General features: G+C 41.9%; 2 protein-coding genes across 5 annotated transcripts; one reads left to right on the top strand and one right to left on the bottom strand.

Moving 5' to 3' along the window:
- Positions 1-119: 119 nt before the first annotated feature.
- Positions 120-9,713, bottom strand: LOC135525815 (transforming acidic coiled-coil-containing protein 3-like). Of its 4 annotated transcripts, XM_064953705.1 has the most exons (18): positions 9,629-9,713; positions 5,698-5,875; positions 5,310-5,440; positions 5,132-5,178; positions 3,519-5,021; positions 3,326-3,437; positions 3,120-3,168; positions 2,839-3,040; positions 2,687-2,745; positions 2,454-2,584; positions 2,157-2,238; positions 1,914-2,075; positions 1,762-1,829; positions 1,638-1,681; positions 1,382-1,542; positions 763-869; positions 542-662; positions 120-416 (listed from the first exon to the last, which is right to left on the bottom strand). In XM_064953705.1, the coding sequence occupies exons 2-18, from the start codon at positions 5,872-5,874 to the stop codon at positions 351-353; spliced, it is 3,222 nt and encodes a 1,073-aa protein (XP_064809777.1). In that variant the 5' UTR covers position 5,875; positions 9,629-9,713; the 3' UTR covers positions 120-350. The 4 variants fall into 4 exon arrangements, with proteins under 4 accessions (XP_064809777.1, XP_064809775.1, XP_064809778.1 ...); XM_064953703.1 differs by having other exon boundaries at positions 3,326-5,021; XM_064953706.1 differs by having other exon boundaries at positions 3,326-4,922.
- A 132-nt stretch (positions 9,714-9,845) lies between these two features.
- Positions 9,846-26,890, top strand: kif15 (kinesin family member 15). Its single transcript, XM_064953702.1, has 35 exons — positions 9,846-10,410; positions 10,639-10,681; positions 10,923-11,109; positions 11,232-11,308; positions 11,392-11,429; positions 11,526-11,623; positions 11,705-11,884; positions 12,024-12,233; positions 12,403-12,528; positions 12,630-12,752; positions 12,916-13,060; positions 13,215-13,303; positions 18,173-18,382; positions 18,492-18,669; positions 18,884-19,025; positions 19,216-19,357; positions 19,563-19,748; positions 19,851-19,979; positions 21,902-22,007; positions 22,276-22,441; positions 22,594-22,744; positions 22,894-22,979; positions 23,078-23,156; positions 23,318-23,404; positions 23,491-23,595; positions 23,713-23,835; positions 23,949-24,095; positions 24,244-24,339; positions 24,438-24,602; positions 24,723-24,826; positions 24,931-24,997; positions 25,108-25,145; positions 25,270-25,402; positions 25,753-25,884; positions 26,029-26,890. Exons 1-35 carry the CDS (start codon positions 10,392-10,394, stop codon positions 26,074-26,076), a joined length of 4,155 nt encoding a protein of 1,384 aa, XP_064809774.1. The 5' UTR covers positions 9,846-10,391; the 3' UTR covers positions 26,077-26,890.
- Positions 26,891-27,497: the final 607 nt, after the last annotated feature.

The following is a 27,497-nucleotide window of genomic DNA, read 5'->3' as shown; positions in this document are numbered from 1 at the left end:
ATGCATGAAACTAAAGAGTAGTCCAAAATACTATGGTAAACAGCACCTCCGTGTGGCAGAAAAATTTGGGATTCAAAGAATTTAAAATAAACTTGCAAGGCGCTACAACTGATCTTGATTAGTGAAACAATTTTATTACAGTAATAAAGACTGACATTGATAAAAGGAACCAACATGAATCAGTAGAATTGAAATCTAGTGAAATACTATTATGGCACTTGATCTCCAATCAAGAGCAACAAAACATATTTACAAAGCACTATACACACACACACACTTGTTCATCAGGACCACCACATACTCAGATTTGTAAAAAATCTTGACAACCTAACCACGACAGACGGTTGAACTCAGCCCTTCTGGACTTTAGCTATTAGTTCATCGCAAAGATTGGTGAGTTCTTCAGTCTCTTTTACCTGAGGGGACAGAAAATCAGCAAGGAGGAAAACAAAATCAACCATCATATGTGCAAAAAACATTTCTGAACAAATGAAACCGATAAAGGCAGCCTCATGGACTACTTCAGACTGAGGTGACTTACTTTCTGGTCAAGGCTCTTCTCCAGTGACTGGGCCTTCAGCTGCTCCCTGCGCAGCTGGGCCTGAAGTGCAGCGACTTCAGACTTTAATTTGGAGCGCACCTCCGCAATCTCTCCATTTGCCCTGAGGATAAGAGTAAGTCAGCACAGTGAACCTACACAAAGCCCAGCAACTAAACAATTCTGTAACTATTTTGCACAGAGTATAGTTTGATGAGTCTTACAGGCTAATTTTCTGCTCTGCATGGGCTTTCAGGGTCTGGTAGCGCTGCTCTTCCTCCTTGATCCTAGCCAGGTAATCTTGAGCACATTTCTTCAGCATCTCTTCATTCTTAATATGGGCACACATTTAAAACCCTAGGTCATGATGTTGGCAAAGCAAAGTATTGGACCTACACATATCCTTTTCATTTCTTCCTTCATAGCAATGTCACTTTCTTACACCAAAGCCGAGCCCTGTGTTTTGCACAATCATGTGAAAAGGAAAGAGTATCCTGTAATGAAAGAGCTATAAAGAAATTCTGGCATTTAAGCTATTTTTCTACTTAGATTAAGTTTTGGATACCATTGTTAGGTCTGCGTGCAATAGAAGCAAGTTGGAGATCGTTTTGCAAGCCAATGTTACTAGCGTCAGCACAATGACTGGAGGTCTACAGGAACAGTAAACAACCTCCAACATACTTCCTACTGCACACAGATAAAGCAGTATCCACAAGTTCATCAACTCTCAGCAAGGTAGAAAAGCAGCTTCATTTACAGAATCTTGCAATATCTCATTTAAATCCAGGCATTTCACATGGTGCAAAACAATGCATAGTTCATGACATCCCTTTTCATGCTGACCTTTATGTAACCCTCGATGACCTCTTTGTATTTGTCTAGTCTTTTGAAGAGATCTGAGAAGGACCGCTCCATTGCATTCAGGTCCTCTGATAACTGTTCCTTCTCCTGCAGGACTTTAGTGATGTCAGCCTGGGCCTTCTCCATCTCTCTCTGTTTATCAGCTGCCAGAGACAATGACATCACACCAAGCCATGCATTTTACATAAATTACATTTCAAAATATTTCTCTAACTTTCCAAATTGCATTACAACGTACCCAATATCTGAGCGATTGTGGCTTCAAATGCTGACATGATTTTCCTGCAAAAACAAAAAGCAGTGATATTTAAAATTGTTATAAGTCTGAAATCAGAGACCAAATACTAAGCTTAAATGCTTACCCCATTTCATGATTATCCTGAGATAGCGTGTCATGCTTCGATTTCCATTCATCCACATTCTCCTTTGCCTATAAAAAAACAAACCCTTGTAAATTAATGCTGATTGGATTGAAAAGGGATGAATGAAACATTGGAGGAAAACAAACACCTACTTGTTTCTGGATCTTGGCAATGGCAACATTCATGTCTTGCTGACTGTATTTCAGCACCTCTATGATGTTATCATCAGGGTTGGCTGGTTGGGGGAAAGTAGGGACCAGATTCTCAAGAACAGGGGAATTCGTCACAAGAGTCCGAGGACCAACGACTTGAACCTAAAGGGAGTGAAGACCTCCATTTAACAGTTTTCCCACATTACTACATTATAGTAGGATCTTTGAGGACAGGTAACTTACAGGTGGTAGGTCATGAAGCAGTTTAGGGTTGACAGATTTCAGTCCATTCACCTCATTGGTTCCAGTCTTCTGGGTCTCCACACTGAAAGAAACATCCCTCAGACTTCACACAAACACCTTGATATTCACCATTGCATTTCAAACTCATTTTAGTGACAAACTACAGAGTATGCTCTCAATTCTCGACCAAATAAACACTCATTTACAACTAGAGCATTTTAAGATGAACACAAGGCATTTCTTTTCAGTCAGATGGTATAAAAAAAGCCTGCGATTAGGACCAGGAGAGTAACATACCGTGAAGCAAAGGGAGCAGGTCGTGGGAGGTTGTTGAGTCCTGCAGGGACTCCAGACTTCTTGGGGCTCTCCCGCATTAGTGGGTCAAATTTGAGGTACAGTGATTGTTTTCTCAGTGCCGACTCCTTAAACTGAATATAAAATGCAAAGTAATTGAGGAAGCCCAAAGCCTAAAACGCAAAACAAACCATGTAATAACAGTCAATTTATAAAGGTACAAAGCATATATTTACAGTGCTGGACCCAAACTGCTCCAGGTAGTCCATCTGCCTGTCAAAGTCATTCGCCATGACTGGAGGGAAGGAGGGACTATAGTTAGTCAAAAGGTTAAGGTGAAGTCGACATTACCGCAACTAAAATGCATTTGTTAATTTATTTGACTTACATGTGGTTCCAGGAACAAAGTCCTCATTAAATTCTGACATGTCATTCTGTGGGGTCTGCTCAAATTGGCAGAGTTCCAAGGGTTCTGGAGTGCTTAGCGAAGGTTGGCCAGGTTTAGTTGGAGGTTCCTGCTCTTTTCCAGAGGAAGGATCCTGAACTTCAGAGGAGTCCATCTGAAGCGTCAGATTCTGTGGAATGTTGTCCTACAATTGGAGAGAGAATGTCACCCAAGTAGCCACACTACAATTAATTAATACATTTTTTAAATTTTAAAAGGCTTACAATTCCTTTTACGGCAGAACGATCAGGTTCATATCCAGCAATAGAAACACTGAAAACAGAACCAACACAAGAGTGGTGTAGCTACATTAAGGTGATATCTACAAGCTCACAAACAAAATGATAATGTGTACATATAAAAGCAAGACTTTGTTAAAAAAAAAAATTGGGATAATAATAAAGTTGCAGCAAAATGAAAATGAACTTACAATAGTGATGGTGCAGTTTCTTGCTGAACAGGCTCTGCCACTTTCTCAGGGTAGACAGCCACCCTGACTGAGGTTGGTGCCTTGGCATCTGGACTGGATTTCACCTTACAGACTGTAGATTCAGTCATTTTTACATTTGTACCAAATGGATTGACACTTGGGTCAAATTTATCAAAGTCAAAGTTGTACTTGCCCTTGGGAAGAGGAATTTCATAATCAGTATTGACCAATGGCTTCTCTGGAGATTCCTTGGATTCCTTTTTCCATGTCGGCTTCAAAACAGGCCTTTTGTCAAACTTTTTGGGGGGAGGGTTGACCTCGCCGTCATCATCAAAATTTAACTCAAGTTTCACTGCACCATCCTTGGAAGGGGCTGCACTGGGCTGAGGTATGGATTCTTCAGCTGGCTTGGTCTCGTCGGGAGCAGTTGACAATGGTGCAATAGGGTTCATCTCTGGCTGGACAGGTGCCTCTTGGACAGGCTGAACCACCTCAAGCATGGCTGCAGGCTCTTCAACTTCCACCTTTTGAGGGTCTTCGCATGGCCGCTTCCTTCCAAGCACAGGGGAATTCTGCAATTTGGAGCCTCCCGTTTGGAAAGGGTTGACTGAATCAAGGTTGTCAAAATCAAATTCATATGTACCTTTTGGCGGCAGAGCAGTCTCCTCGGCTGTAGAGGCGATGGCCACAGTATCTTCAGCTGGCTTGGTAGTCTCCTTCGGTGCATAAGGTTTCATCTCTGGCTGGACAGGTGCTTCTAGGACAGGCTGAACCACCTCAAGCATGGCTGTTGGTTCCATTTCCTTTACTGCAGGCTCTTCAACTTCCACTTTTTCAGGGTCATCGCATGGCTGCTTCCTTCCAAGCACAGGGGAATTCTGCAATTTGGAGCCTCCCGTTTGGAAAGGGTTGACTGAATCAAGGTTGTCAAAATCAAATTCATATGTACCTTTTGGTGGCAGAGCAGTCTCCTCGGCTGTAGAGGTGATGGCCACAGCATCTTCAGCAGGCTTGGTAGTCTCCTTCTGTGCATTAGGTTTCATCTCTGGCTGGACAGGTGCTTCTAGGACAGGCTGAACCACCTCAAGCATGGCTGCTGGTTCCATTTCCTTTACTGCAGGCTCTTCAACTTCCACCTTTTCAGGGTCATTGCATGGTAGCTTCGTTCCAAGCACAGGGGAATTCTGCAATTTGGAGCCTCCCATTTGGAAAGGGTTGACTGAATCAAGGTTGTCAAAATCAAATTCGCATGTACCTTTTGGTGGCAGAGGAGTCTCCTCGGCTGTAGAGATTATAGCCACAGCTTGATCTGGGTCGAGGTTAACTGATGGTACAGTTTCTTCCTCACCAGAGTTGGATAACTTGACGCCTGGGTCCTTCATCATGGTAATCACTCTGCTATCTGTTGAGCACATATCGGCTGAGAAGTCAGCAAGAGAATTTTCCACTGATGGCATGAACGGGAGTGTATCATCCAGTGCCTTTCCATTCCTGTCAGAAACTGCTTCAATGACATTACGTTCACGCTGTTCTTCAGCCTTGGGAGTTTCAACTAGCTCACTGAGACTTGCTGGGGAGAGGACCATTTTAGTAGACCCTTGGAAAGGATTGATGGCATCAAGGTTGTCAAAACACAGCTGACAACCTCCTTTACTCTGCATATCATCATCAGGATAGGACGACACATTTGTGAAGTCTGTAGTAAAATAATTTGAAAATCAAGTAAACATTATGGTTGAAGTAGTTAATGTGACAATGTAGTATCGGGTAATGAATCTTGAAACTTTAGCCAATCAGATGCTTTACCTGATTTTGCTACATCAACAAGCCCATTGGTTTCAAAAGGTACCACCCTGTAAAAATACAAGAGGACAGATAACGTAAGTTTCTCTCAACTTGATAGCAGAATATGAATCAGTTTTCTGCCGATGCAACACACACATAATATGATCATATATATATTTTTTTTAAAGCATATACTTACTCTTCGGGTGATGTAAACTGCAATGTATCCAGGGCTTTACTACAGTCATCCAGGCTTTCTATCTTAAGGGACTTTGTTGGTGATACTATCCTCTTAGTGAGAGGGTCTCTTCTTGGAGTCTGAAAACAAACCTGAAAGCAAAACCCAAAAGGGTATCTGAAAACAAATGCTAACAGGTAAACCTAACCTGGTTAAGTGTGCAACGTTCTTTCTATACAGTTTACTCGCCGTGAGTCAACAACTTTCCAAAACATTGTGTAAGCTCATGCTTTTTACTAGACTAATCAGTCAAGCATAGATCCTCAGTGACAAGATTATACAGAGGGAATTATTCTGGAACATTTGAAATGACTTTCATGTCTAGGCTTCATGATAACATATTCTGTACCTTTCCGCCCTTTGCTATAGTTTTGTTTGACAGGTTCTCTGCCTGAGACTGGCGAAGAATGGAGGGCCTCCCAGTCGGCTGATCAAAAGAAAAGATGTCACAAATTGTCTCTGAATTGCTCTGCTTTCTTCCAGTGCAGACCCCACGATTCTCATCGTTTACAGCAGTAGAACTCATCCTATAAAGAAAGGCACACAGAAGTGAGGGAACTGAAGCAAAAGTTGTCAACATCTAATAGACATCTGGGAACAGTGATAAGAGTGAGTGAAGCACATCATTTAGATTGAATGGTCTTGTCTACAGCTCAGATATGGGCTTCAGACACCACACCCCCAATGTTGTGCATTTTATTTATAAAAAAAAAAAACTTTATTTAACTAGGCAAGTCAGATAAATTCTTATTTCAAATGACGGCTTACACCGGCCAAACATGGAAGACGCTGGGACAATTGTGTGCTGCCCTATGGGACTCCCAATCGCAGCCGGATGTGATACAGCCTGGATCTAGCTACAGTGCAGTCAGAAAGTATTCAGACCCCTTCCCTTTAGAATAAGGCCTTATTATATAATGTATTAAAATTGTCCACCCCTCCCCAATCTACACACAAGACCATCATGACAAAGCAAAAACGGGTTTAGAAATGTTGGCTAATTTATTACAAATAGATTTACGTAAGTATTCAGACCCGTTGCTATGTCTCAAAATTAAGCTCACGTGCATCTTGTTTCCATTGATGTTTCAACAACTTGAGTGGAGCCACCTGTGGTAAATTCAATTGATTGGACATGATTTGGCCAGGCACACAACTGTCTATATAAAAAGGTCCCACAGATGACAAAAACCAAGCCATGAGGTCAGGAATAGTCTGTAGATCTCAGACAGGCACAGATTTGGGAAAAGGGTAACAAAAAAAAGTATGCAGCATAGAAGGTCCCCAATAAGAGTGGCCTCCAATCTTCTTAAAATGGAAGTTCGGGACCATCAAAGACTCTTCTGAGAGCTGGCTGCCTGTCCAAACAATGAAGGGCCTTGATCAGGAAGGTGACTAAGAACTCAATGGTCACTGACAGTGCGCCAGAGTTCCTCTGTGGCGATGGGAGAACCTTCCAGAAGAACAACCATCGCTGCAGCACTCCACAAATCAGGCCTTCATGGTACAATGGCCAGACGGAAGCCACACAGTAATAGGCACATGACAGTCTGACCATGACAAAGAAGATTCTGTGGTCTGATGGTCTGGAGGAAACTTGGCACCATCAAGACGGTGAAGCATGGTGGTGGCAGCATCATGCTGTGGGGATGTTTTTCAGCATCAGGGACTGAGAGACTAGTCAGGATTAAGGCAAAGATGAACAGCGCAAGATCAAGATACTTGATGAAAACCTGCACCAGAGTGTTCAGGACCTCAGACAGGGGCAAAGGTTCACCTTCCAACAGGACAACGACCCGAAGCACACAGCCAAGACGTAGGAGTGGTGTCAGAACAAGTCTGAATGTCCTTGAGTGGCCCAGCCAGAGCCAGGACTTGAACCCGATCAAACAGCTCTGGAGAGACCTGAAAATAACTGTTCAGCAACGCTCCCCATCCAACCTGACAGCATCTGCAGAGAAGAATGGGAGAAACTCCCCAAATACAGGTGTGCCAAGCATCATACCAACGAAGACGCAAAGCTGTAATCGCTGCCAAAGGTGCATCAAAGTACTGAGTGGAGGGTCTGAATACTTATGTAAATGTGAGTTTTATTTTCAACATTATCAAACATTTCTAAACCTGTTTGCTTTGTCATGGGGTATTGTGTTTAGATTGAGGGGGAAAACAATTTTAGAATAAGGCTGTAACATAAGTCAAGGGGTCTGAATACATTCTAAATGCACCATATAAGTGTATGGTGTTTGGATCCTTGTTGACAATGAATGCGTGTAAACAGCAACACAGAAGTCATGTGCAATTAACTTTGAGAGAAAAGGTTTAAGAGTCATGTGGCTACCAGTGGGGAGAAATACATATTCATCAGGCCACAATAGGTGTCTCTGAAACCATTTTTTTTTTATACTAACATTAACTTCCAAGGTACTGGCTGAAGTCATGACCAGATAGTGAATTGCAGACATGACTGTAGTATATAGTATTTACCGTAGTATTCTTTGTAGTGTTTACATTTGGAATTCAGTTTGACCAAAATGTCATTTTCTGTGGTGCATAGTCAACTAAACTAACGTTAACACGAATGCAGCATTTTTGTTTTGCCTCTACATGATCGGGGGTCCCCCGCGGGACGGTTGAGCAAACAGACTAATACGATTAGCATGTTGTAAGTAACAAGAACATACATCTGATATTGGCAGAAAGCTTAAATTCTTGTTCATCTAACTGCACTGTCCAATTTACAGTAGCTATTACAGTGAAGAAACTCATGCTATGGTTTGAGCGTGCACAGTTCTGAACTTATCATGTATTATAAAAAACAATTAAGCACATTTGGGCAGCTCTTTTACCAGATCTAATGTGTTATATTCTCAAACTACAAAAAATCTCCTTTCAAATGGTATCAAGAATATGCTTATCCTTGCTTCTGGTCCCAAGCTACAGGAAGTTAGATTTGGGTATGCCGTTTTAAGTTAATTTTAAGGGGCAGAGGATTTCGAAGCTTTAGCAAAGTTTGGAACAATGCCATGAGCTAGTCTTGCTATTGTCTTGTGTAAGTGCAGTAATGTCTGCATGTGAAAAAAAGTCTTTACAAATGGTCATTGCACTGACATCACCTAGGTAATGTTAACAAACTCAAATAGAGCTTGCTCACATTACATAACTAACATCTATTCATCAACACATTAGCCCTGTAATATGCAAACTGGTAGTCAAAATCCAATTTTATTAGTCACACGCATAAAATACAACAGGTGAAATGCTTACTTACTAGTCCTTAACCACCAATGCAGTTAAAACAAATAACTAAATTAAGAGCAGCAGTAAAATAATAGCGAGACTACATACACAGGGGGATATCTGTATAGAGTCAATGTGCAGGGGCACTGGTTAGTTGAGGTATTATATACATGTGGGTAGAGTTATTAAAGTGACTATGCATAGATAACAGTAGTAGTTGTGTAAAAGAGGGAGGGCAATGAAAAGTCTGGGTAGCCATTTGATTAGGTGTTCAGGTGTCTTATGGCTTGAGGGTAGAAGCTGTTTAGAAGTCTCTTGGACCTAGACTAAGCACTCAGGTACGCTGGAGTCAGACACTTTTTAGGGCCTTCCTCTGACACAACCTGGTATAGAGGTCCTGGATGGCAGGGAGATTGGCCCTATTGATGTACTGGGCAGTTCGCACTACCCTAGTTGGCTACAGTTTGTGGGCTCCCGAGTGGCCCAGCAGTCTAAGGCACTGCGTCTCAGTGCAAGAGTCCTCACTACATTCCCTGGTTCGAATCCAGGCTGTATCACATCCGGCCGTGATTGGGACTCCCATAGGGCGGCGCACAATTGGCTGAGCGTCGTCCGGGTTTGGCCGTCACTGTGAAAAAGAACGTGCTTAACTGACTTGGCGAATTAAAAAAAGGTTAAATAATATTAAAATGTTAACTTAAACGTTACCGGACGTTAGCTGCTGCCAATGCGGGTTAGACGCTCGCGTTGACACTACTATAACCATCTAACGTTTTCTAATGTCATTTTGCTAGTTAGGAAGTTTAGCGTAACAACAATTACCCGTTTTAAGTTATATTTTGCCCTCAGTAAGTAGGACTCAGGCAGGGAGGAAACTAAAGTCAGTTAGCGAGTTAGCTAACGTTACTGTACGCAACGTTAACTTTAGTTAAGTTACTAGCGTCAGGCTACAACTTAAGAAATTATGCGAGATAGATGAACTTAAAAGCAGCGTGAATGTCAAAGCAAGATAATTTCCCCAATAATGGCAGATAGCTACATACCTCAATTCAAGTCAGATAAACAGAAAATACCTTCTCGAGCCGGTAACGACCTCCACACACAGTTCACGTTTTCGAAATTCCCTCAATACAGATTTCGAATTTAAACGCCTCGATTTGGACCAATTAAATAAACAGAAAAAAAAAGGAAATAGGGCGGAGCTGCTTACGAAATAGCCAATAGCGTTGCATGACTTTGAACCAAACCAGCATCAAAGTGAAGTGCTGGTCGCGACCGAAAAGAGTCCACATTTTATTATTGGAGAGTGTACATTTTATTAAAATAGTATTTATGATAACTGTCTGTTCAGTAATGGAAAATGATATATGCAGCTTCTGCTTTGGGAGATGGAGATAATTATATACCAGATTAGTTGAAAATATATGGTAACCTTTTCTGTAGGCAAACCTGTAACGCCCAGTAATGGATACCACGAATCTTTGGCTATACAGTATCACCACAGATAGAACAATGATAACATCTTTGGTACCACATTATCTGGTGTATAATTTGTAGCTCGGTTTCTCGATGCTTTAAAAAAAGAGGTTGATGTAAATCAGACTTCATCCAGCTGACGGCGATAAAAAATTGACTGATTCCATAAAATGCTTGAAAAAGGCACGAGCAGTCGATGGTCGAGGACATACCCGCCAAATTCGAAGATGGATTTTAGTAGCTGTAGCTAACACACCATCGCTTAGTTTTGCCATTAGTTATTGTGAATGATTTGCTAGTAACAAAGCTACTTGTCTGAATATATTCAACATGAATACGAAGGGAAAGGGTACGTCACCTTAACATTCATATTTGCAAGTGATTTAAAAAATATATATATTTTGGCGTTTGTTGGCTACCTAGCTACTTCCGTTAATATTATTCGCGAGCTAACGTTACCTAGCATGCATTTGCTGTATGAAGCTTAGACATCTGATTAAACTTGTTTCTGTTCCTTTCTAGTTCCTTGATCAACCTTGACTAACTAGCTAACTGTATGTCTCCTCTCTGTTACCAGAATCTGTCGATTGCTCAATGCAGCATCAACAAATAACCCACAGGTAATGTGGCTTAATAATGCTTATTTCTCGCAAGAGCTGGCTATTGTCTTCAATTTAATAATACATACTCACTCTACACATACTGACACACGAGTTGCCCTGCCTCATTTGGCAATTTATACTGCCAGTACCTCTTGTTTGTCACGGCAATTCCATAAGAAGTTGGCAAGGTAGCAGAAACTGGCACCCAGTCTGTTGGTAAAGTGTATTAACCCTTGAATGTTTGTGTTCTATAATGTAGTGGTGATAGTGACTCGATCAAAGTGTTTGTTCGGGTGAGACCTCTGACCCAAGGGACTGGCCTGACCACTGATGGAGACCAAGGCCTCTGTCTCACAGTCACCTCACCCAACACCATTCGCCTGCACTCCAAGCCGGAGCCACGGACATTCACCTATGACCATGTTGCTGACATGGACATCACTCAGGTCAGTGTTTGTGGATAGATTATAGTATAACTGTTGCTGTAACCTGGAGTAATTCACACATCAGTAGATAGAGGCTCAAATCAAACCAACTGAATTTTTCTTCTGTCTCCTCTCTGTAACAGGATTCTGTATTCTCCAGTGTGGCCAAGAACATTGTTGAGTCATGTATTAATGGATACAATGGCACCATTTTTGCCTAGTGAGTGGTTTTTCTTATTGTTTTACAGTTCATTCTTGTTTTATTAAGTGCTGAAATATCTCACAGATGTTTTCCTATTACAGCGGACAAACTGGCTCTGGAAAAACATTCACAATGCTTGGTGAGTGCTGCATTGAATTATTTTGTTTTGTTGCACAGACACCTTCATTTCTTTGCAGTACCTCTGTACTAAATGTTGTGTGTGTTCTTTCCCTAGGTCCGTCTGATTTCGACAACTTTACTGATGACCAACGGGGAGTTATCCCTCGAAGTTTTGAGTACCTGTTTTTCCTCATCAACAGGGAGGTAGAAAGGGTGAGCAGAAAGTAACTGACATTGAAGTGATTTTATTTTTTTTCTGATTGAGGATTTAATATGCATTGTTTTTCCTGACAGTCTGAGAATGCCAAAAGCTTCCTGTGCAAATGCTCCTTCATTGAGATCTACAACGAGCAGATCTATGACCTGCTGGACAGCGCCTCAGCCAGCCTGTTCCTCAGAGAGAACATCAAGAAGGGGGTGTTTGTGGAAGGGGCTGTAGAGAAGTTTGTCACTTCAGCTGCTGAAGCTTACCAGGTAGTAAATAATTAAATGTGATTGATTCAATGACTTGCTTTATACAATGCTTTGGTCATAGCATACATTAATTTATTGTGGAAGATTGATTTGACTGACATTGAGCTGTTTGCGTTGAACTTATCCCGCTTCCTCTCAGGTGCTGTCGATGGGCTGGCGTAATCGGCGCGTGGCCTCTACCTCCATGAACAGAGAGTCCTCACGGTCCCATGCAGTCTTCACCATGACTCTGGAGTCCAAGGAGACTGCTAAGGAGGTGGTGAACATTCGCACATCCCAGCTGAACTTGGTGGACCTGGCAGGGTCTGAGAGGCAGAGAGACACACACACAGAGGGTTCCAGACTCAAGGTGATGCTCCAGGACTACTGTCCGCTGACTGAACAAACATTCACAACACTGCACACAACAAAGCCTTTAGAGAGCTACATTCCAATTTGTATGTGTTATTGTGTGCTGTGTACACTCATTTGTTATATTGTTATCACTCTTGACATATACCCCCTATCTTCTCTTCCAGGAGGCCAGCAGCATCAACCGCTCCCTCATGTGCCTAGGTCAGGTGATCATGGCGCTGGTGGATGTGTCTAATGGGAAGAGCCGGCATATCTGCTACAGGGACTCCAAACTCACCTTCTTGCTTCGGGTAAAAGACACTTGTGTCTAATTCGATTTAATACAAAAACAAAACAAAGCTCTTGCTTTCTTGATGTTCCTGATGTGTGCTAACAGAACCTTTTTCTGCAGGACTCTCTTGGAGGAAATGCTAAGACTTACATTATAGCCAATGTGCACCCAGGCTCTAAGTGCTTTGGGGAAACTCTATCCACCTTACAGTTTGCCCAGAGAGCCAAGTTGATCAAAAACAAGGTTAGTATGAAAAGTTTATTTTATCACAATCAGTAATTGAATAGGCAAAAAGTTTTTTCTCCATATAAAGTGCTACTGATTGTTATTTATTTATTTATATATATATATATATATTTCTCTTGTAGTTTAGTGAGCATCTCCCTGTGATTTCTGGTGCTTTCAGGCCATGATCAACGAAGACACGCAGGGGAATGTGAGGCAGCTTCAGACTGAGGTGAAAAAGCTGAAGGAGCAGCTAGCTCAGGCTCTCTTTGCCCAGACACACAGTGTCGGAGACATGGCCCCAGGAGGGCCCCAGATTCCCATTGGTAAGGTTACAATTCAGGTTCCCCTAAACATCTGACCTAGGCTTTGTTACACTGGCTCACTAGTTGATTCTTACATGTGTGTGTATACTGTCAATTGTCCCCTGTAACATTCATTCTGGAAAGTGTTATTGTTTCTACACATTCATCTCCCCAGACCTCACTGAAGGCAGTCTTGATGCCTCATACAAGACACAATTTTTAGAAGCTGTGCGTCTGTGGAAAAAGTGTGACAACGACAAGCAGGTATAGCTTTCTGTACTTTGAAACAGATGACATAAGTCAATGTTATGTCTGAATTAGAGGTTGACCAATTATAATTTTTCAACGCCATTATTGGAGGACCAAAAAAAGCCGATACCGATGTATGACTTTTTTTTGTGTGTGTGTATATACACACACACACACACCTTAGCCAAAAGCATTTAAACTCAGTTTTTCACAATTCCTGACATTTTAATCAGAGTAATAATTCCCTTTCTTAGGTCAGTTAGGATCACCACTTTATTTTAATCATGTAAAATGTCTGAATAATAGTAGTGATTCACCTTTTTATTTCTTTCATCACATTCCCAGTGGGTCAGAAGTTTACATACACTCATTTGGTAGCATTGCCTTTCAATTGTTTAACTTGGGTCAAACGTTTTTGGTAGCCTTCCACAAGCTTCCCACAATAAGTTGGGTGAATTTTGGCACATTCCTCCTGACAGAGCTGGTGTAACGGAGTCAGGTTTGTAGGCCTCCTCACTCGCACACGCTTTTTCAGTTCTGCCCACAAATTTTCTATAGGATTGAGGTCAAATCTAAGTTTATTTGTCACGTGTGCCGAATACAACACCTTAGTGAAATGCTTACTTACAGGCTCTAACCAATAGTGCAAAAAAGGTATTAGGTGAACAATGGGTAGGTAAAGAAATAACACAACAGTAAAAAGACAGGCTATAAACAGTAGCGAGGTTACATACAGACGCCTGTTAGTCAAGCTGATTGAGGTAGTATGTACATGTAGATATGGTTAAAGTGACTATGCATATATGATGAACAGAGTAGCAGTAGCGTAAAAGAGAGGTTGGTGGGTGGCGGGACACGATGCAGATAGCCCGGTTAGCCAATGTGCAGGAGCACTGGTTGTTCTCAGACACCCGTTAGTCAAGCCCAATTGAGGTCGTATGTACATGAATGTATAGTTAAAGTGACTATGCATATATAACAAACAGTCGCATCAGCGTAAAAAGAGGTATTGGGGGGTGGCACACAATGCAAATAGTCCGGGTAGTCATTTGATTACCTGTGCAGGAGTCTTATGTCTTGGGGGAAAAACTGTTAAGCCTTTTTGTCCTAGACTTGGCACTCCCATACCGCTTGCCATGTGGTAGTAGAGAGAACAGTCTAGGACTGGAGTAGCTGGGGTCTTTGAACATTTTTAGGGCCTTCCTCTGACACCGCCTGGTGTAGAGGTTCTGGATGGCAGGCAGCTTAGCCCCAGTGATGTACTGGGCCGTACGCACTACCCTCTGTAGTGCCTTGCGGTCAGAGGCCGAGCAATTGCCGTACCAGGCAGTGATGCAACCTGTAGAACCTTTTGAGGATCTCGGGGCCCATGCCAAATCTTTTTAGTTTCCTGAGGGGGAATAGGTTTTGTCATGCCTACTTCACGACTGTCTTGGTGTGTTTGGACCATTCTAGTTTGTTGATGTGGACACCAAGGCACTTGAAGCTCTCAACCTGTTCCACGACAGCCCTGTTGATGAGAATGTGGGCGTGCTCGGTCCTCCTTTTCCTGTAGTCCATAATCCTCTCCTTAGTCTTGGTTACGTTGAGGGATAGGTTGTTATTCTGGCACCACCCGGCCAGGTCTCTGACCTCCTTATAGGCTCTTGTCGGTGATCAGGCCTACCACTGTTGTGTCGTCTGCAAACTTAATGATGGTGTTGGAGTCGTGCTTGGCCATGCAGTCGTGGGTGAACAGGGAGTACAGGAGGGGACTTAGCACACACCCCTGGGGAGCTCCAGTGTTGAGGATCAGCTTGGCAGATGTGTTGCTACCTACCCTCACCACCTGGGGGCGGCCCGTCAGGAAGTCCAGGATCCGGTTGCAGAGGGAGGTGTTTAGTCCCAGGATCCTTAGCTTAGTGATGAGCTTTGCGGGTACTATGGTGTTGACCGCTGATCTGTAGTCAATGAATAGCAATCTCACATAAGTGTTCCTTTTGTCCAGTTGGGAAGAGCAGTGTGGAGTGCAATAGAGATTGCATCATCTGTGGATCTGTTTGGGCGGTATGCAAATTGGAGTGGGTCTATGGTTTCTGGGATAATGGTGTTGTGAGCCATTACCAACCTTTCAAATCACTTCATGGCTACAGCCGTGAGTGCTACGGGTCTGTAGTCATTTAGGCAGGTTGCCTTTATGTTCTTGGGCACAGGGACTATGGTGGTCTGCTTGAAACATGTTGGTATTACAGACTCAATCAGGGACATGTTTAAAATGTCAGTGAAGACACCTGCCAGTTGGTCAGCACATGCCCGGGGCACACGTCCTGGTAATCCGTCTGGCCCCGCAGCCTTGTGTATGATGACCTGTTTAAAGGTCTTACTCACATCGGCTACGGAGAGCATAATCACAGTCGTCTGGAACAGTTGAGGCATATGAGAGCATCAGTGTTGCTTGCCTCGAAGCGAGCATAGAAGTGATTTAGCTCGTCTGGTAGGCTCATCACTGGGCAGCTCCTGGCTGTGCTTCCCTTTGTAGTCTCTAATAGTTTGCAAGCCCTGCCACATAAGACAAGCGTCAGAGCTTTGTGATGGCCACTCTAATACCTTGACTTTATTCTCCTGAAGCCATAACTTTGGAAGTATGCTTGGGGTTATTGTCCATTTGGAAGACCCATTTGTGACCAAGTTTTAACTTCCTAACTGATGTCTTGAGATGTTGGTTTTGGAGCAGTGGCTTCTTCCTTGCTGAGTTGCCTTGCAGGTTATGTCGATATAGGACCAGTTTTACTGTGGAGATATATATACTTCCCTACCTGTTTCCTCGAGCATCTTCACAAGGTCCTTTGCTGCTGTTATGGGATTGATTTGCAATTTTCGACACCAAAGTATGTTAATCGCTAGGAGACAGAACGCGTCTCCTTCCTGAGCGGTATGACGGCTGCGTGGTCACATGGTGTTTATACTTGCTTACTATTGTTTGTACAGATGAATGTGGTACCTTCAGGCGTTTGGAAATTGCTCCCAAGCATGAACCAGACTTGTGGAGGTCTACAATTGTTTTTCTGAGGTCTTGGATGATTACTTTTGATTTTCCCATGATGTCAAGCAAAGAGGCACTGAGTTTGAAGGTAGGCCTTGAAATACTTCCACAGATACACCTTCAATTGACTCAAATGATGTTAATTAGCCTATCAAAAGCTTTTAAAGCCATGACATCATTTTCTGGAATTTTTCAAGCTGTTTAAAGGCACATTCAACTTAGTGTATGTACACTTCTGGCCCACTAGAATTGTGATACATTGAATTATAAGTGAAATAATCTGTCTGTAAACAATTGTTGGAAAAATTGTCATGCACACAGATGTCCTAACCGACTTGCTATAACTATAGTTTATTAACAAGAAATTTGTGGAGTGGTTGAAAAACGACTTATAATGACTCCAACCTAAATGTATGTAAACTTCTGACTTTGTGTGTATGACATTTACAACAATACTGAAAGAACACTTATTTTAACTTAATATAATACATCAATAAAATCTATTTAGTCTCAAATAATGAAACATGTTCAATTTGGTTTAAATAATGCAACAACACAGTGTTGGAGAAGAAAGTAAAAGTGCAATATGTGCCATGTAAAAAAAGCTAACGTTTAAGTTCCTTGCTCAGAACATGATAACATATGAAGCTGGTGGTTTAATATTCCCAGTACTTCAATTTTCCGAGTTAAGAAGTTTTAAGTTGTAGTTATTATAGAAATTATGAGGCGTCAACGATTTCTCTCTATACCATTTGCATATCATATACCTTTGCATGTTCTAATAGGCACTTTACTATTGCCAGCCTATTCTCAGGAGTTGATAGGCTTGAAGTCATAAACAGCGCTGTGCTTCAAGCATTGCTAAGAGCTGCTGGAAAATGCAGTAAAGTGGTGTTTGAATGAATGCTTACAAGTGTGCTGCTGCCTACCACCGCTCAGTCAGACTGTTATATCAAATCATATACTTCATTATAATCTAATAATCACACAGAAATATGAGCCTTTGGTCATATGGTCAAACCAATAAACTATAATTTCAAAAACAAAACTTTTATTCTTTCAGTGAAATGCGGAACCGTTCTGTATTTTATCGAACGGGTGGCAACCCTAAGTCTAAATATTGTTGTTACATTGCACAACCATCAATGTTATGTCATAATTACGTAAAATTCTGGCAAATTAGTTTGCAACGAGCCAGGCAGCCCAAACTGTTGCATATACCCTGGCACTGAACGCAAGAGAAGTGACACAATTTCCCTAGTTAATATTGCCTGCTAACATTAATTTATTTGAACTAAATATGCAGGTTTAAAAAATATATATATATATACTTCTCTGTATTGATTTTAAGAAAGGCATTAATGTTTATGGTTGTGCTTTTTTCGGCAATGCGCTTTTTGTTAAATCCTCACCCGTTTGGCGACGTTGAAGTAGGCTGTGATTGATAAATTAACAGGCCCCGCATTTATTTTCTGCAACGCAGGACAATCTAGTTAACCTAGTAATATATTAACGACCATGTGTCGTTAACTAGTGATTATGTTAAGATTTTTTTTTTTTTTTTATAAGATACGTTTAATGTTAGCTAGCAACTTACCTTGGCTCCTTGCAGCCACAAGTTCCTTTTGACACAGCTCTCGCGTAACAGGTGGTCAGCCTACCACACAGTTTCCTCGTGGATTGCAATGTAATCGGCCATAATTGGTGTCCAAAAATGCAGATTACCGATTGTTTTGAAAACTTGAAATCGGCCCTAATTAATCGGCCATGCCGATTTTTAATAGGCCAACCTCTAGTCTGAATATTGTTTGTTAGAGAGGGATGGTAGTTAATAGACATACTGTACATCCTCCCCTCCTTAGATGCTGCTCCAGAAGGTGGCTCAGCTTGAGGAGGCCTGGTCCCAGAAGGAGAAGTTCATTCACTCCAACCGCATGATTCTCAAGTTTAGAGAGGAACACATCTCTCGCCTGGAGAAGAGCCTAAAGGGTGGCCAGGGATTACTGTCTGACCCACAGAGCCAAGCCCTCGTCGACCAGCTCAAGGACGAGATCAAGATCCTTCGAGACCAGGTACAATATGTTACCGCGTTAAAGTACTGTTGACCCCAATCTGAATTGGTGACATTTTTTTGATTGAATTTGGCATTTGTGGCTACTTCTCATTCCCTCTGTCCTACAGATTGCGCATCACCCAAAGATGACCCGGTATGCAGCAGAGAACTACAGCCTCCGGGAGGAGAACCGGCAGCTCCGCTCTCTTGAGTCTGTGAGGAGAGCGAAAGAGGCTGCAGGCCAAGCTGCTGCAGAGCTAGAGGAGGAATTCCAGAGGGCTCTGGAGACTGAGTGGTCTGCTGGAGGTAAGCACAGGAGATGCACAAGTAATGAAGGGACTGCACATCATTGTGAAAGTACCGCATTGTAGCGCTGTAAATTTTGAATTATGCTTATTAAGTATGCTTGTAGTAATATGTTTGTATTATGCTTATTATTCTTGTTGTGATTATATTAGTGATGTAATTCATCAACGCATGCAAGGGTATTCAGTCAAGTGAATTTGACATTTTTCCACAGCTCAGCCGTCCTACTCCACTCCGGTAACTGCAGAAAACATTTCTGCCATATCCATGGAGAGGCTTAAGGCCCAGTTTCTCCAGAAACAGACGGAACTCACAGCCACCATCCAAGCCTTCGAAGAGTATAAGGAACTCACCAAGTAAGGAGGCTCTCTAGAGACATGCATGCTGTCATGCTATTCAGTATGAACCCTTGACTTCATGGACAAAAACAAATTGTTGCATTTAATTGTAATTAGCTCTTCAAACTTGAAGTTTATTGGCACCATGTTTTTTGTTATAGGCCCATATTGTGCTTCAGAGGTTTAAGGATTGTTCCTTATGTTCCAGGAAACAGATGTCTGAGTTGGAATCAGAGACGAGGTACCTGGATAAGTCCAACAAGCACCTGGAGAACATTCTGGAGGCCACAAAGGCTCACAAGAAACTGGAGGTTTCTCAGCTGAACAAGATCCACTTTGAAACTATCAAGGTGAGGGTATTTGCTTTATTTAGCAGCTCGCCGATGGCTCAATGCCCCTCGAGGGCTGTGCCTGAGCTACTATAGAGGGTCACGGGTTGGGGTACCTCTAGATCCAGGACTTTGCTCAACCTTGGTTTAATTCTATGAAGATAGCCTATTAATGACTAATACTTTATTTCTCATGCTAATTTTATGTGACTGTTTTGTTCTCCAGATTCTCACCACCCCCACCAAGGCCTACAACCTGCGGACCCGCCTGGTGCCACTCTCCAGCCCCGACCACCTGAACGTGAACGGGAGAGGAGATGAAGACGTGGATGACATCCAGAGTGAGCAGCCTCCACCAGCTATGACTGAGATGGCCTGTGAGGCGCTGACTGAGGAGCTGCAACAGGTCCAGGTACAGCACCCGGGCCTCATCACTTATAAAACAGATAACGTAACGTTATACTTCTCATTCTCTTGGTGGAATCTACAAATCTATTTCCCTTTTGCTTGGCAGGAGCAAGCCAGTCAGGTGCAGACTCTGCTGGACCAGGAGGAGCTGAAGAGCAGGAAGCTGCTGCAGCAGATTGTCAAGCTGGAGGAGCAGGTGACTGGGATGATTGAGGAGTTCAGCTCCAAGGATGAGGTAGGGAACTTCTGTCATGGTCTGGTTATGTTAGTATTCTTATCTTTTATTTCTTATTGTTGCATTGCTGAGAAGGAACCTGCAAAATAATTTAGTTGGATGGTATATACAGTGCCTTGTGAAAGTATTCGGCCCCCTTGAACTTTGCGACCTTTTGCCACATTTCAGGCTTCAAACATAAAGATATAAAACTGTATTTTTTTGTGAAGAATCAACAAGTGGGACACAATCATGAAGTGGAACGACATTTATTGGATATTTCAAACTTTTTTAACAAATCAAAAACTAAAATATTGGGCGTGCAAAATTATTCAGCCCCCTTAAGTTAATACTTTGTAGCGCCACCTTTTGCTGCGATTACAGCTGTAACTCGCTTGGAGTATGTCTCTATCAGTTTTGCACATCGAGAGACTGAAATTCTTTCCCATTCCTCCTTGCAAAACAGCTCGAGCTCAGTGAGGTTGGATGGAGAGCATTTGTGAACAGCAGTTTTCAGTTCTTTCCACAGATTCGATTGGATTCAGGTCTGAACTTTGACTTGGCCATTCTAACACCTGGATATGTTTATTTTCGAACCATTCCATTGTAGATTTTGCTTTATGTTTTGGATCATTGTCTTGTTGGAAGACAAATCTCCATCCCAGTCTCAGGTCTTTTGCAGACTCCATCAGGTTTTCTTCCAGAATGGTCCTGTATTTGGCTCCATCCATCTTCCCATCAATTTTAACCATCTTCCCTGTCCCTGCTGAAGAAAAGCAGGCCCAAACCATGATGCTGCTGCCACCACCATGTTTGACAGTGGGTATGGTGTGTTCAGGGTGATGAGCTGTGTTGCTTTTACGCCAAACATAACGTTTTGCATTGTTGCCAAAAAGTTCAATTTTGGTTTCATCTGACCTGAGCACCTTCTTCCACATGTTTGGTGTGTCTCCCAGGTGGCTTGTGGCAAATTTTAAATGACACTTTTTATGGATATCTTTAAGAAATGGCTTTCTTCTTGCCACTCTTCCATAAAGGCCAGATTTGTACAATATACGACTGATTGTTGTCCTATGGACAGAGTCTCCCACCTCAGCTGTAGATCTCTGCAGTTCATCCAGAGTGATCATGGGCCTCTTGGCTGCATCTCTGATCAGTCTTCTCCTTGTATGAGCTGAAAGTTTAGAGGGACGGCCAGGTCTTGGTAGATTTGCAGTGGTCTGATACTCCTTCCATTTCAATATTATCGCTTGCACAGTGCTTGGGAAATCTTTTTGTATCCAAATCCGGCTTTAAATTTCTTCACAACAGTATCTCGGACCTGCCTGGTGTGTTCCTTGTTCTTCATGATGCTCTCTGCGCTTTTAACGGACCTCTGAGACTATCACAGTGCAGGTGCATTTATACGGAGACTTGATTACACACAGGTGGATTGTATTTATCATCATTAGTCATTGAGGTCAACATTGGATCATTCAGAGAACCTCACTGAACTTCTGGAGAGAGTTTGCTGCACTTAAAGTAAAGGGGCTGAATAATTTTGCACGCCCAATTTTTCAGTTTTTGATTTGTTAAAAAAGTTTGAAATATCCAATAAATGTCGTTCCACTTCATGATTGTGTCCCACTTGTTGATTCTTCACAAAAAAATACAGTTTTATATCTTTGTTTGAAGCCTGAAATGTGGCAAAAGGTCGCAAAGTTCAAGGGGGCCGAATACTTTCGCAAGGCACTGTACCATGTGTATCCTGTACATTTGATTTAATTCAACTTGAAACTTGCATAACTATATACAGATAAAGCTGAATACATTGCCTGAGGTGTTTCATTCCATGTGATATTCAAGCCCTGTCTTGAAGATAATAAAGTCATCCCTTGAGCTGTATTGGTTTACAGGTAAAGACTATGACACTATGGTAATGAATTCTTTATTTGCATGTCCAGCTGCTCTCCACTGAGCGAAGTGGCTGGAACAGAGAACAGCTGAGCCTGCAGGAGACTATTAGCAACCTGGAGCAGAACCTACAGGCAGAGAGAAGGACCAGGGAGGGTAATAACCAATCACACACTTTACCAAGTTTATACTGAGTTACCCAGGGTTCTCTGGCGATAGTAGTCAAAGGCTGTATGCATCCACTATGGCCAGAACTGTAATACTCAATTGTGTTACTAGTGTTAGACTAAAGAAACCCGTACTTCACCACCCAGGCACCCACTGTTAAAACCATAATGTACCAATAATTGAGTCGGGTGACAGGAGGGTTTGTCTTTTTCCTGGGTATTATATGGCTATCAAAACAATCCATTCTCTTTTGTAGTTCTGAAGAGCGAGGTGCATGACCTGCGCTTGGTGCTGCAGTCCTCTGATAGGGAGCTGGCTGCTGTGAAGAAGGAGCTGTGTGAGGGCCAGAGTGAACAGCAGAAGGAGACGTCACACCTCTCTAGCAGCCTGATCAGCACTCAGCTACAGCTCCAAGAAGTCCAGTATGTATGCATGGCTACAGCTGTCTTGTTGTTTCGTGTGTGTCGGATGAGATTTCCTCCGTTTGATGGAAACCCTGCGAACTCAATGTCACCATAGTAGTTAGCAGACTCTCCATCTCCTCCCCCTCACATGTTTTCCCTCTCTCCCCCAGGCGGGAGTGGGAGCAGCTCCTAGAGCAGCAGCGGTCCCTGCAGGATGCCTTTGACCAGCTCCAGGCAGAGGCCAAGTTTGATGCAGACCAGTCCAGGCAGCAGCTAGAGGAGAAACGGCAGGAGGTCACAGCTCAGCAGGCTCAAATCACGGTCAGTCAGCCTCTCTTTAAATCAACCAAGCTCTGCTTATCTGTTAAGGACATTCAGAACATGTCTCTCATTTGTATTAAATTACAGTTGAACGTTTGAGGGTTTTGTGTGATTACTTTTTCTTGATGAATATGTTGCTTGCATTGTAGGAATTGACAAACGCTCTGCAGTCTGAAAGAGAACACACCAGTAATCTGACCTCCCAGTTGAAAGAGGATAAAGAGAGCACTTTAGAGTGAGTTGTATAAAGGATTGTTTTCGATTTGTGGCTGATGAGACCTCCTTGAAGTGTATTTGAAATGTTATGTTGACATATTTCATTTTTCTCCCCAGAGAGCTTGTTCAGACAATGGAGCAGAATGCAGTGTTAAGGAAGCAAGTGTCTGACCTGACTACACAAAGCCAACAACAGGTCTGTTTTTCATCGTTAGTGTTTCGTGTTTACATGTTTTTTTTTTTTAGAAGTTGCTATCAACAGTATGTTTTAGTTTAGTTGAACACTCTTTGCCATATTGAATCTTAATCTCCAATCAACTGTAATTGACCCTCTCCATTTGTATTTTACTTTGAAAGGCTTCTAATATGGAAAGCCTTGAACAAAATCTGACAGCTGCCAATGGGACCATAACCAGTCTTGAGCAAAAGATTGCACAAGACAAAGTAAGTCTGCTCACTTAAATGACCTGCCGTTTAATTATTATTATTTTGGATTATAGCATGGATATGATGTCTCTTGTGTTTGACAGGAGTTTGTGCTGGAGCTGATAAACCAGACCAGGGACCTCCGCAGTGAGCTGGGCGAAAAGGATCAGTGCCTCGCCATGCTGTCTGGAGATGTCAAAGACCTCACGGTACTGACTCAAGTAATTTGTTAATCTTTTAATGAATTATGTTTAACTTGTATTCTTCTCAATTCGTACTGTATTTTATCAATGTGTTTTAGTTTTGGCCTGTTTTTGTTCTGACAGGCTAAGTACAGTGCTGCTTGCTCTGAGAGAGAGGAGATCAAGGAACACAACAACAGGATGCAAGCAGAGCTCCTGAACCTGAGAGAAGCAGCAGAAAGAAAGGTAGCTTCTAATCTGATAGAGGTAAGACTTGGAGTTAATTTTAAATTAACAATATGGCCTCTTGAGCTTTGGTACGATAACATGTGCCTGAAATCCATCATTATGACGATGTCTGGATGGATGTTTGTCCTCAGGTAGAGGTGCTTCAGGAGGAGGTGGTCTATGCCACTGAGGAGGTGGAGCGACTCACCAAGGTGTTAGATGAGCAGGCAGGTCTTCTCCAAGCTTCACAGGATCAGACTGCTCAGAAGGAGGCTATCATCCAAACTCTCCAGGAGAAGGTAACAGACCTATTTCTATACATATACAAAGAGCCACTGAAAATGAATCAAGGGCTACAGTAGCATGGAAAATGGTAGAATTGAGACCAGACAAAATTGATTTAATCTCTACTTTACTCATGGGATTTCCCTGCCTGCTTTTCACCAGTTAAAACAACAGCAAGAAGCGGTTGAGAGGACTGTCCGAGGCGAGAGTGCCAATCGTATTCCACAGTCATCCGTCACCCCTAAAGTGCTGCCACAGGTAATGGATACTTGTGTCTGATGGTTTTCCCTCCTGTATGCATTACCAGGAAGGAACTCTGATCAAGAGAGGGTTAGTTAATCTTATTGATTTCTCAGACACCTCACACCCCCCGGAGCTTCAACACTGATCTGAGCCAGGTGCTGGAGTGCCAGGAGAGGGAACTGGAGAACCGACGCTCCTCCATGTTGACTATGGAAGTGCTCCTCACTGAGCTCAACTCGGAAAGGGCCGCCAAGAACGAGGAGATCCAGAGGCTCAAGGTGGGTTTTTTTGTTTACGGGATGTCATGATGAATGCTAAACATTCAATCTTGAGACACTTATTTAACACATTGATATAACACATATGGCATCTAACAAGTCTGTGTTGATTTCCCACAGGGTCAGCTGAATGAGAAGGAAATTATGCGAATGGAGATCCAAGTTCTTCTTGACCAGTTCTACACCAAGCAAAACCAACTGGCTCAGAATGAAAACACAAATTGGTTAGTCCATTCAAAATCTCTTATTTTCACCAATTAATTTTTGCAACCCAGGTGTTATCAGACAGTTGATTTGTCAAGTTTCTGATGGATATATTAATTGACAGTGAAGTTTTAAATGAGACCATTCATCAGAATGTCTTGAGGGAGCTGCAGGAGGAGAGGCGTGAAAAGGTGTGTATCAATCACTCAACTCCTGTTCACCTGAATTTTAGTTTTTGTAAACAGAAAATGCCATGGTTTGCAGGTGGTTTTTCATATTGCCTCATTCCTTTCATTTTCAGAGCACAGTAATACAGAGGCTCACTGAAGCTCAGGAAAGGTATGCAAATAGAATGTGTGAGAGAACAATGTATGTTATGTGTAATCACATACAAATACACTTTCTCTAATATGCATTTGTTAATGTTTGACATCTGTTTATGTTTGTTTCTGGTTTTGATTAGACTGCAGAGTCAGGAATCCCTACTGGCCCAGTCTCACATCTGTGTCCAGGAGCTGACTAACGAGCTGAGGAATCGCTGCCTGGAGCTCAGAGAGCTGAGCACTAAGGAGCACGACAAGGAGAGACTGCTTCAGGTGAGAACGTCATCAGGGTCTGAAGGGGTTCTGGTTATTGTAATTTTGAATAGACAAAATTATTTATTTTATTTGAGCAGGCAGGTCAATTAAGATCAAATTCTTATTTAAATAAATACATGTAATTTATATGGAATGCAGAAAATAGCAACTTTCACTAGTTGACAGGCTGGATCATTTTATGGGAGACATCGATCTCCATGCTCCTCCAGACAGCAATGATATCAGGAGCTGTCCTAGTCCATGATTAGTTTTAGGAGGGTCCTTCTGTACTGAATCTAGTTAATATATTGACATTGTTTTAGTGTGAAGGTGGGAAATGTCTGTTTCTGCCCGACTGTCCCCTACAGGAAGTGGAGGTTCTTCGGAAGCAGGTTGACCACTTGTCTGAGGAGAACGGCAAGCTTGTGGGCCATAAGAACCATAAGCAGAGGATTGAGTACCTGGTTAAGCTAAAAAAGGAGAATACCAAACTTCAAGAGGTAATTATCATATTTAACATTTCATCACATGTCTGCATGGTGTACCATCAAGAAACTTGGCCTCGGCAGTGAAATACTGAGGGGCCATTTCACTGCATTAATAGACTATAATTAACCCAATTTTTATTTTATTTTTTATTCAAGGAAAATGAAAAACTCAGATCGGAAATGAGTGTGCGAGAAAATGCATGAAGCGTGGAGAGATTCTCATTGGCCACTCAAAATTTCTTGTTGACTATTGTATCATCACATAGGATAAACAGGTCAATAAACAGGACATTACCTGTTTCAAAAACTGATTCTCTCAAAAGTATTTTAATATTTCTATATGAATATACTCCTAGTTTTAAGGCTGGGCTGGCCAATACATTGTTTATTTTTACTGCAATATGTACAATTGCGGTAGGTTTGCATCTCATTGGATCTTAGTATCCCATGATATTTCCACTATACCTCTGCAGGTTAAAACATGGGCTACTTGTTCTCACCTGCAGCCAGTGTAGCACCCTAGGCCACGTTTAAATGGAGGCCATGCCACAGCGTCATCTGCATTTATATCTTTTACACTCGTTTATACGATATCATCCTTTGTATTCTAATTCTTTTGATATACATTTTGGTCTATATCGCCCAGCCCTAGTGTTTACCGCAGTGGCTACCAGAGATGCCACAATAGGGTAGTCACATTGTTTAACAACTGAACTGCTGGAGTAAATATATTTCAAAACTGTAAATGGATGTTCTCTGTAGTAGAATAATAAGTAATACGGGTGAATTTGCGATTTAGTTTTTGTTACCATTATCTTGTCTGTTGGAACAATGTGTGTCTTGTTTGACTTTTTCTATTAGTCTCATCTATGGCTTTAGAATAAGTGACAGGATCATGTCTTTGGACAGGGTGCAAATAATATCCTGTTACTTTATGCTAAACTGTGTACTGCTTCTTTCTACCATTTCTACTCTTTGTAATATGTGTTAATGAGATGAATAAAGACATCAAAATGTATATTTACGTTTCTTGTGGTTTGCATTAGGAACACATTACAGTATATCAGGTGTCAAACATACAGGCTGTGGGGGTGAGGGACAAACTCCATATACTTTTGAAATGACTTGAACTAAATCGAGACTGAAGGAATTATATAATCCTCAATATCCGAAATGAAAGCTAGATAGTCAGGGAGAATCAAATTCAACCTGGACTGAGGGTAGATGTACCAAGGTTGGGTAGGTTAATTTTGAAATGTAATCCATTATGTCAAATTGGGTAAAAGTTAAATTACTGATTAAACTAACGTAATCTGATTACATTCTGTTACTTTTACATTAGTTCCCCTTTTTTATGATGCATTAGAAGACAAATGTATGTTACCTATTGCAGGATAAATCAATGTTCGATTACATAGCTGGGCATATGGATGTTACATTTTACTTTATGGGTTGGTTATATTGGCTTCTTCTAACCCATCCCTTTCTACTACACATTACAATTAAATTATATCTTTACATTAATAATGAAAGTCTTTCAGAATTCCACTCATTCCAATAAATATTAGACCCCTTGATCTTCAAGAATAAAACTTGGAAATATGGATATATAGATTAGTCATTGT

Source organism: Oncorhynchus masou, chromosome 32 (assembly GCF_036934945.1).
Source record: "Oncorhynchus masou masou isolate Uvic2021 chromosome 32, UVic_Omas_1.1, whole genome shotgun sequence".
Lineage (NCBI taxonomy): Eukaryota > Metazoa > Chordata > Actinopteri > Salmoniformes > Salmonidae > Oncorhynchus > Oncorhynchus masou.
Note: the sequence above shows the minus strand (reverse complement) of the source record. Positions and strands in the feature narration are given on the sequence as shown.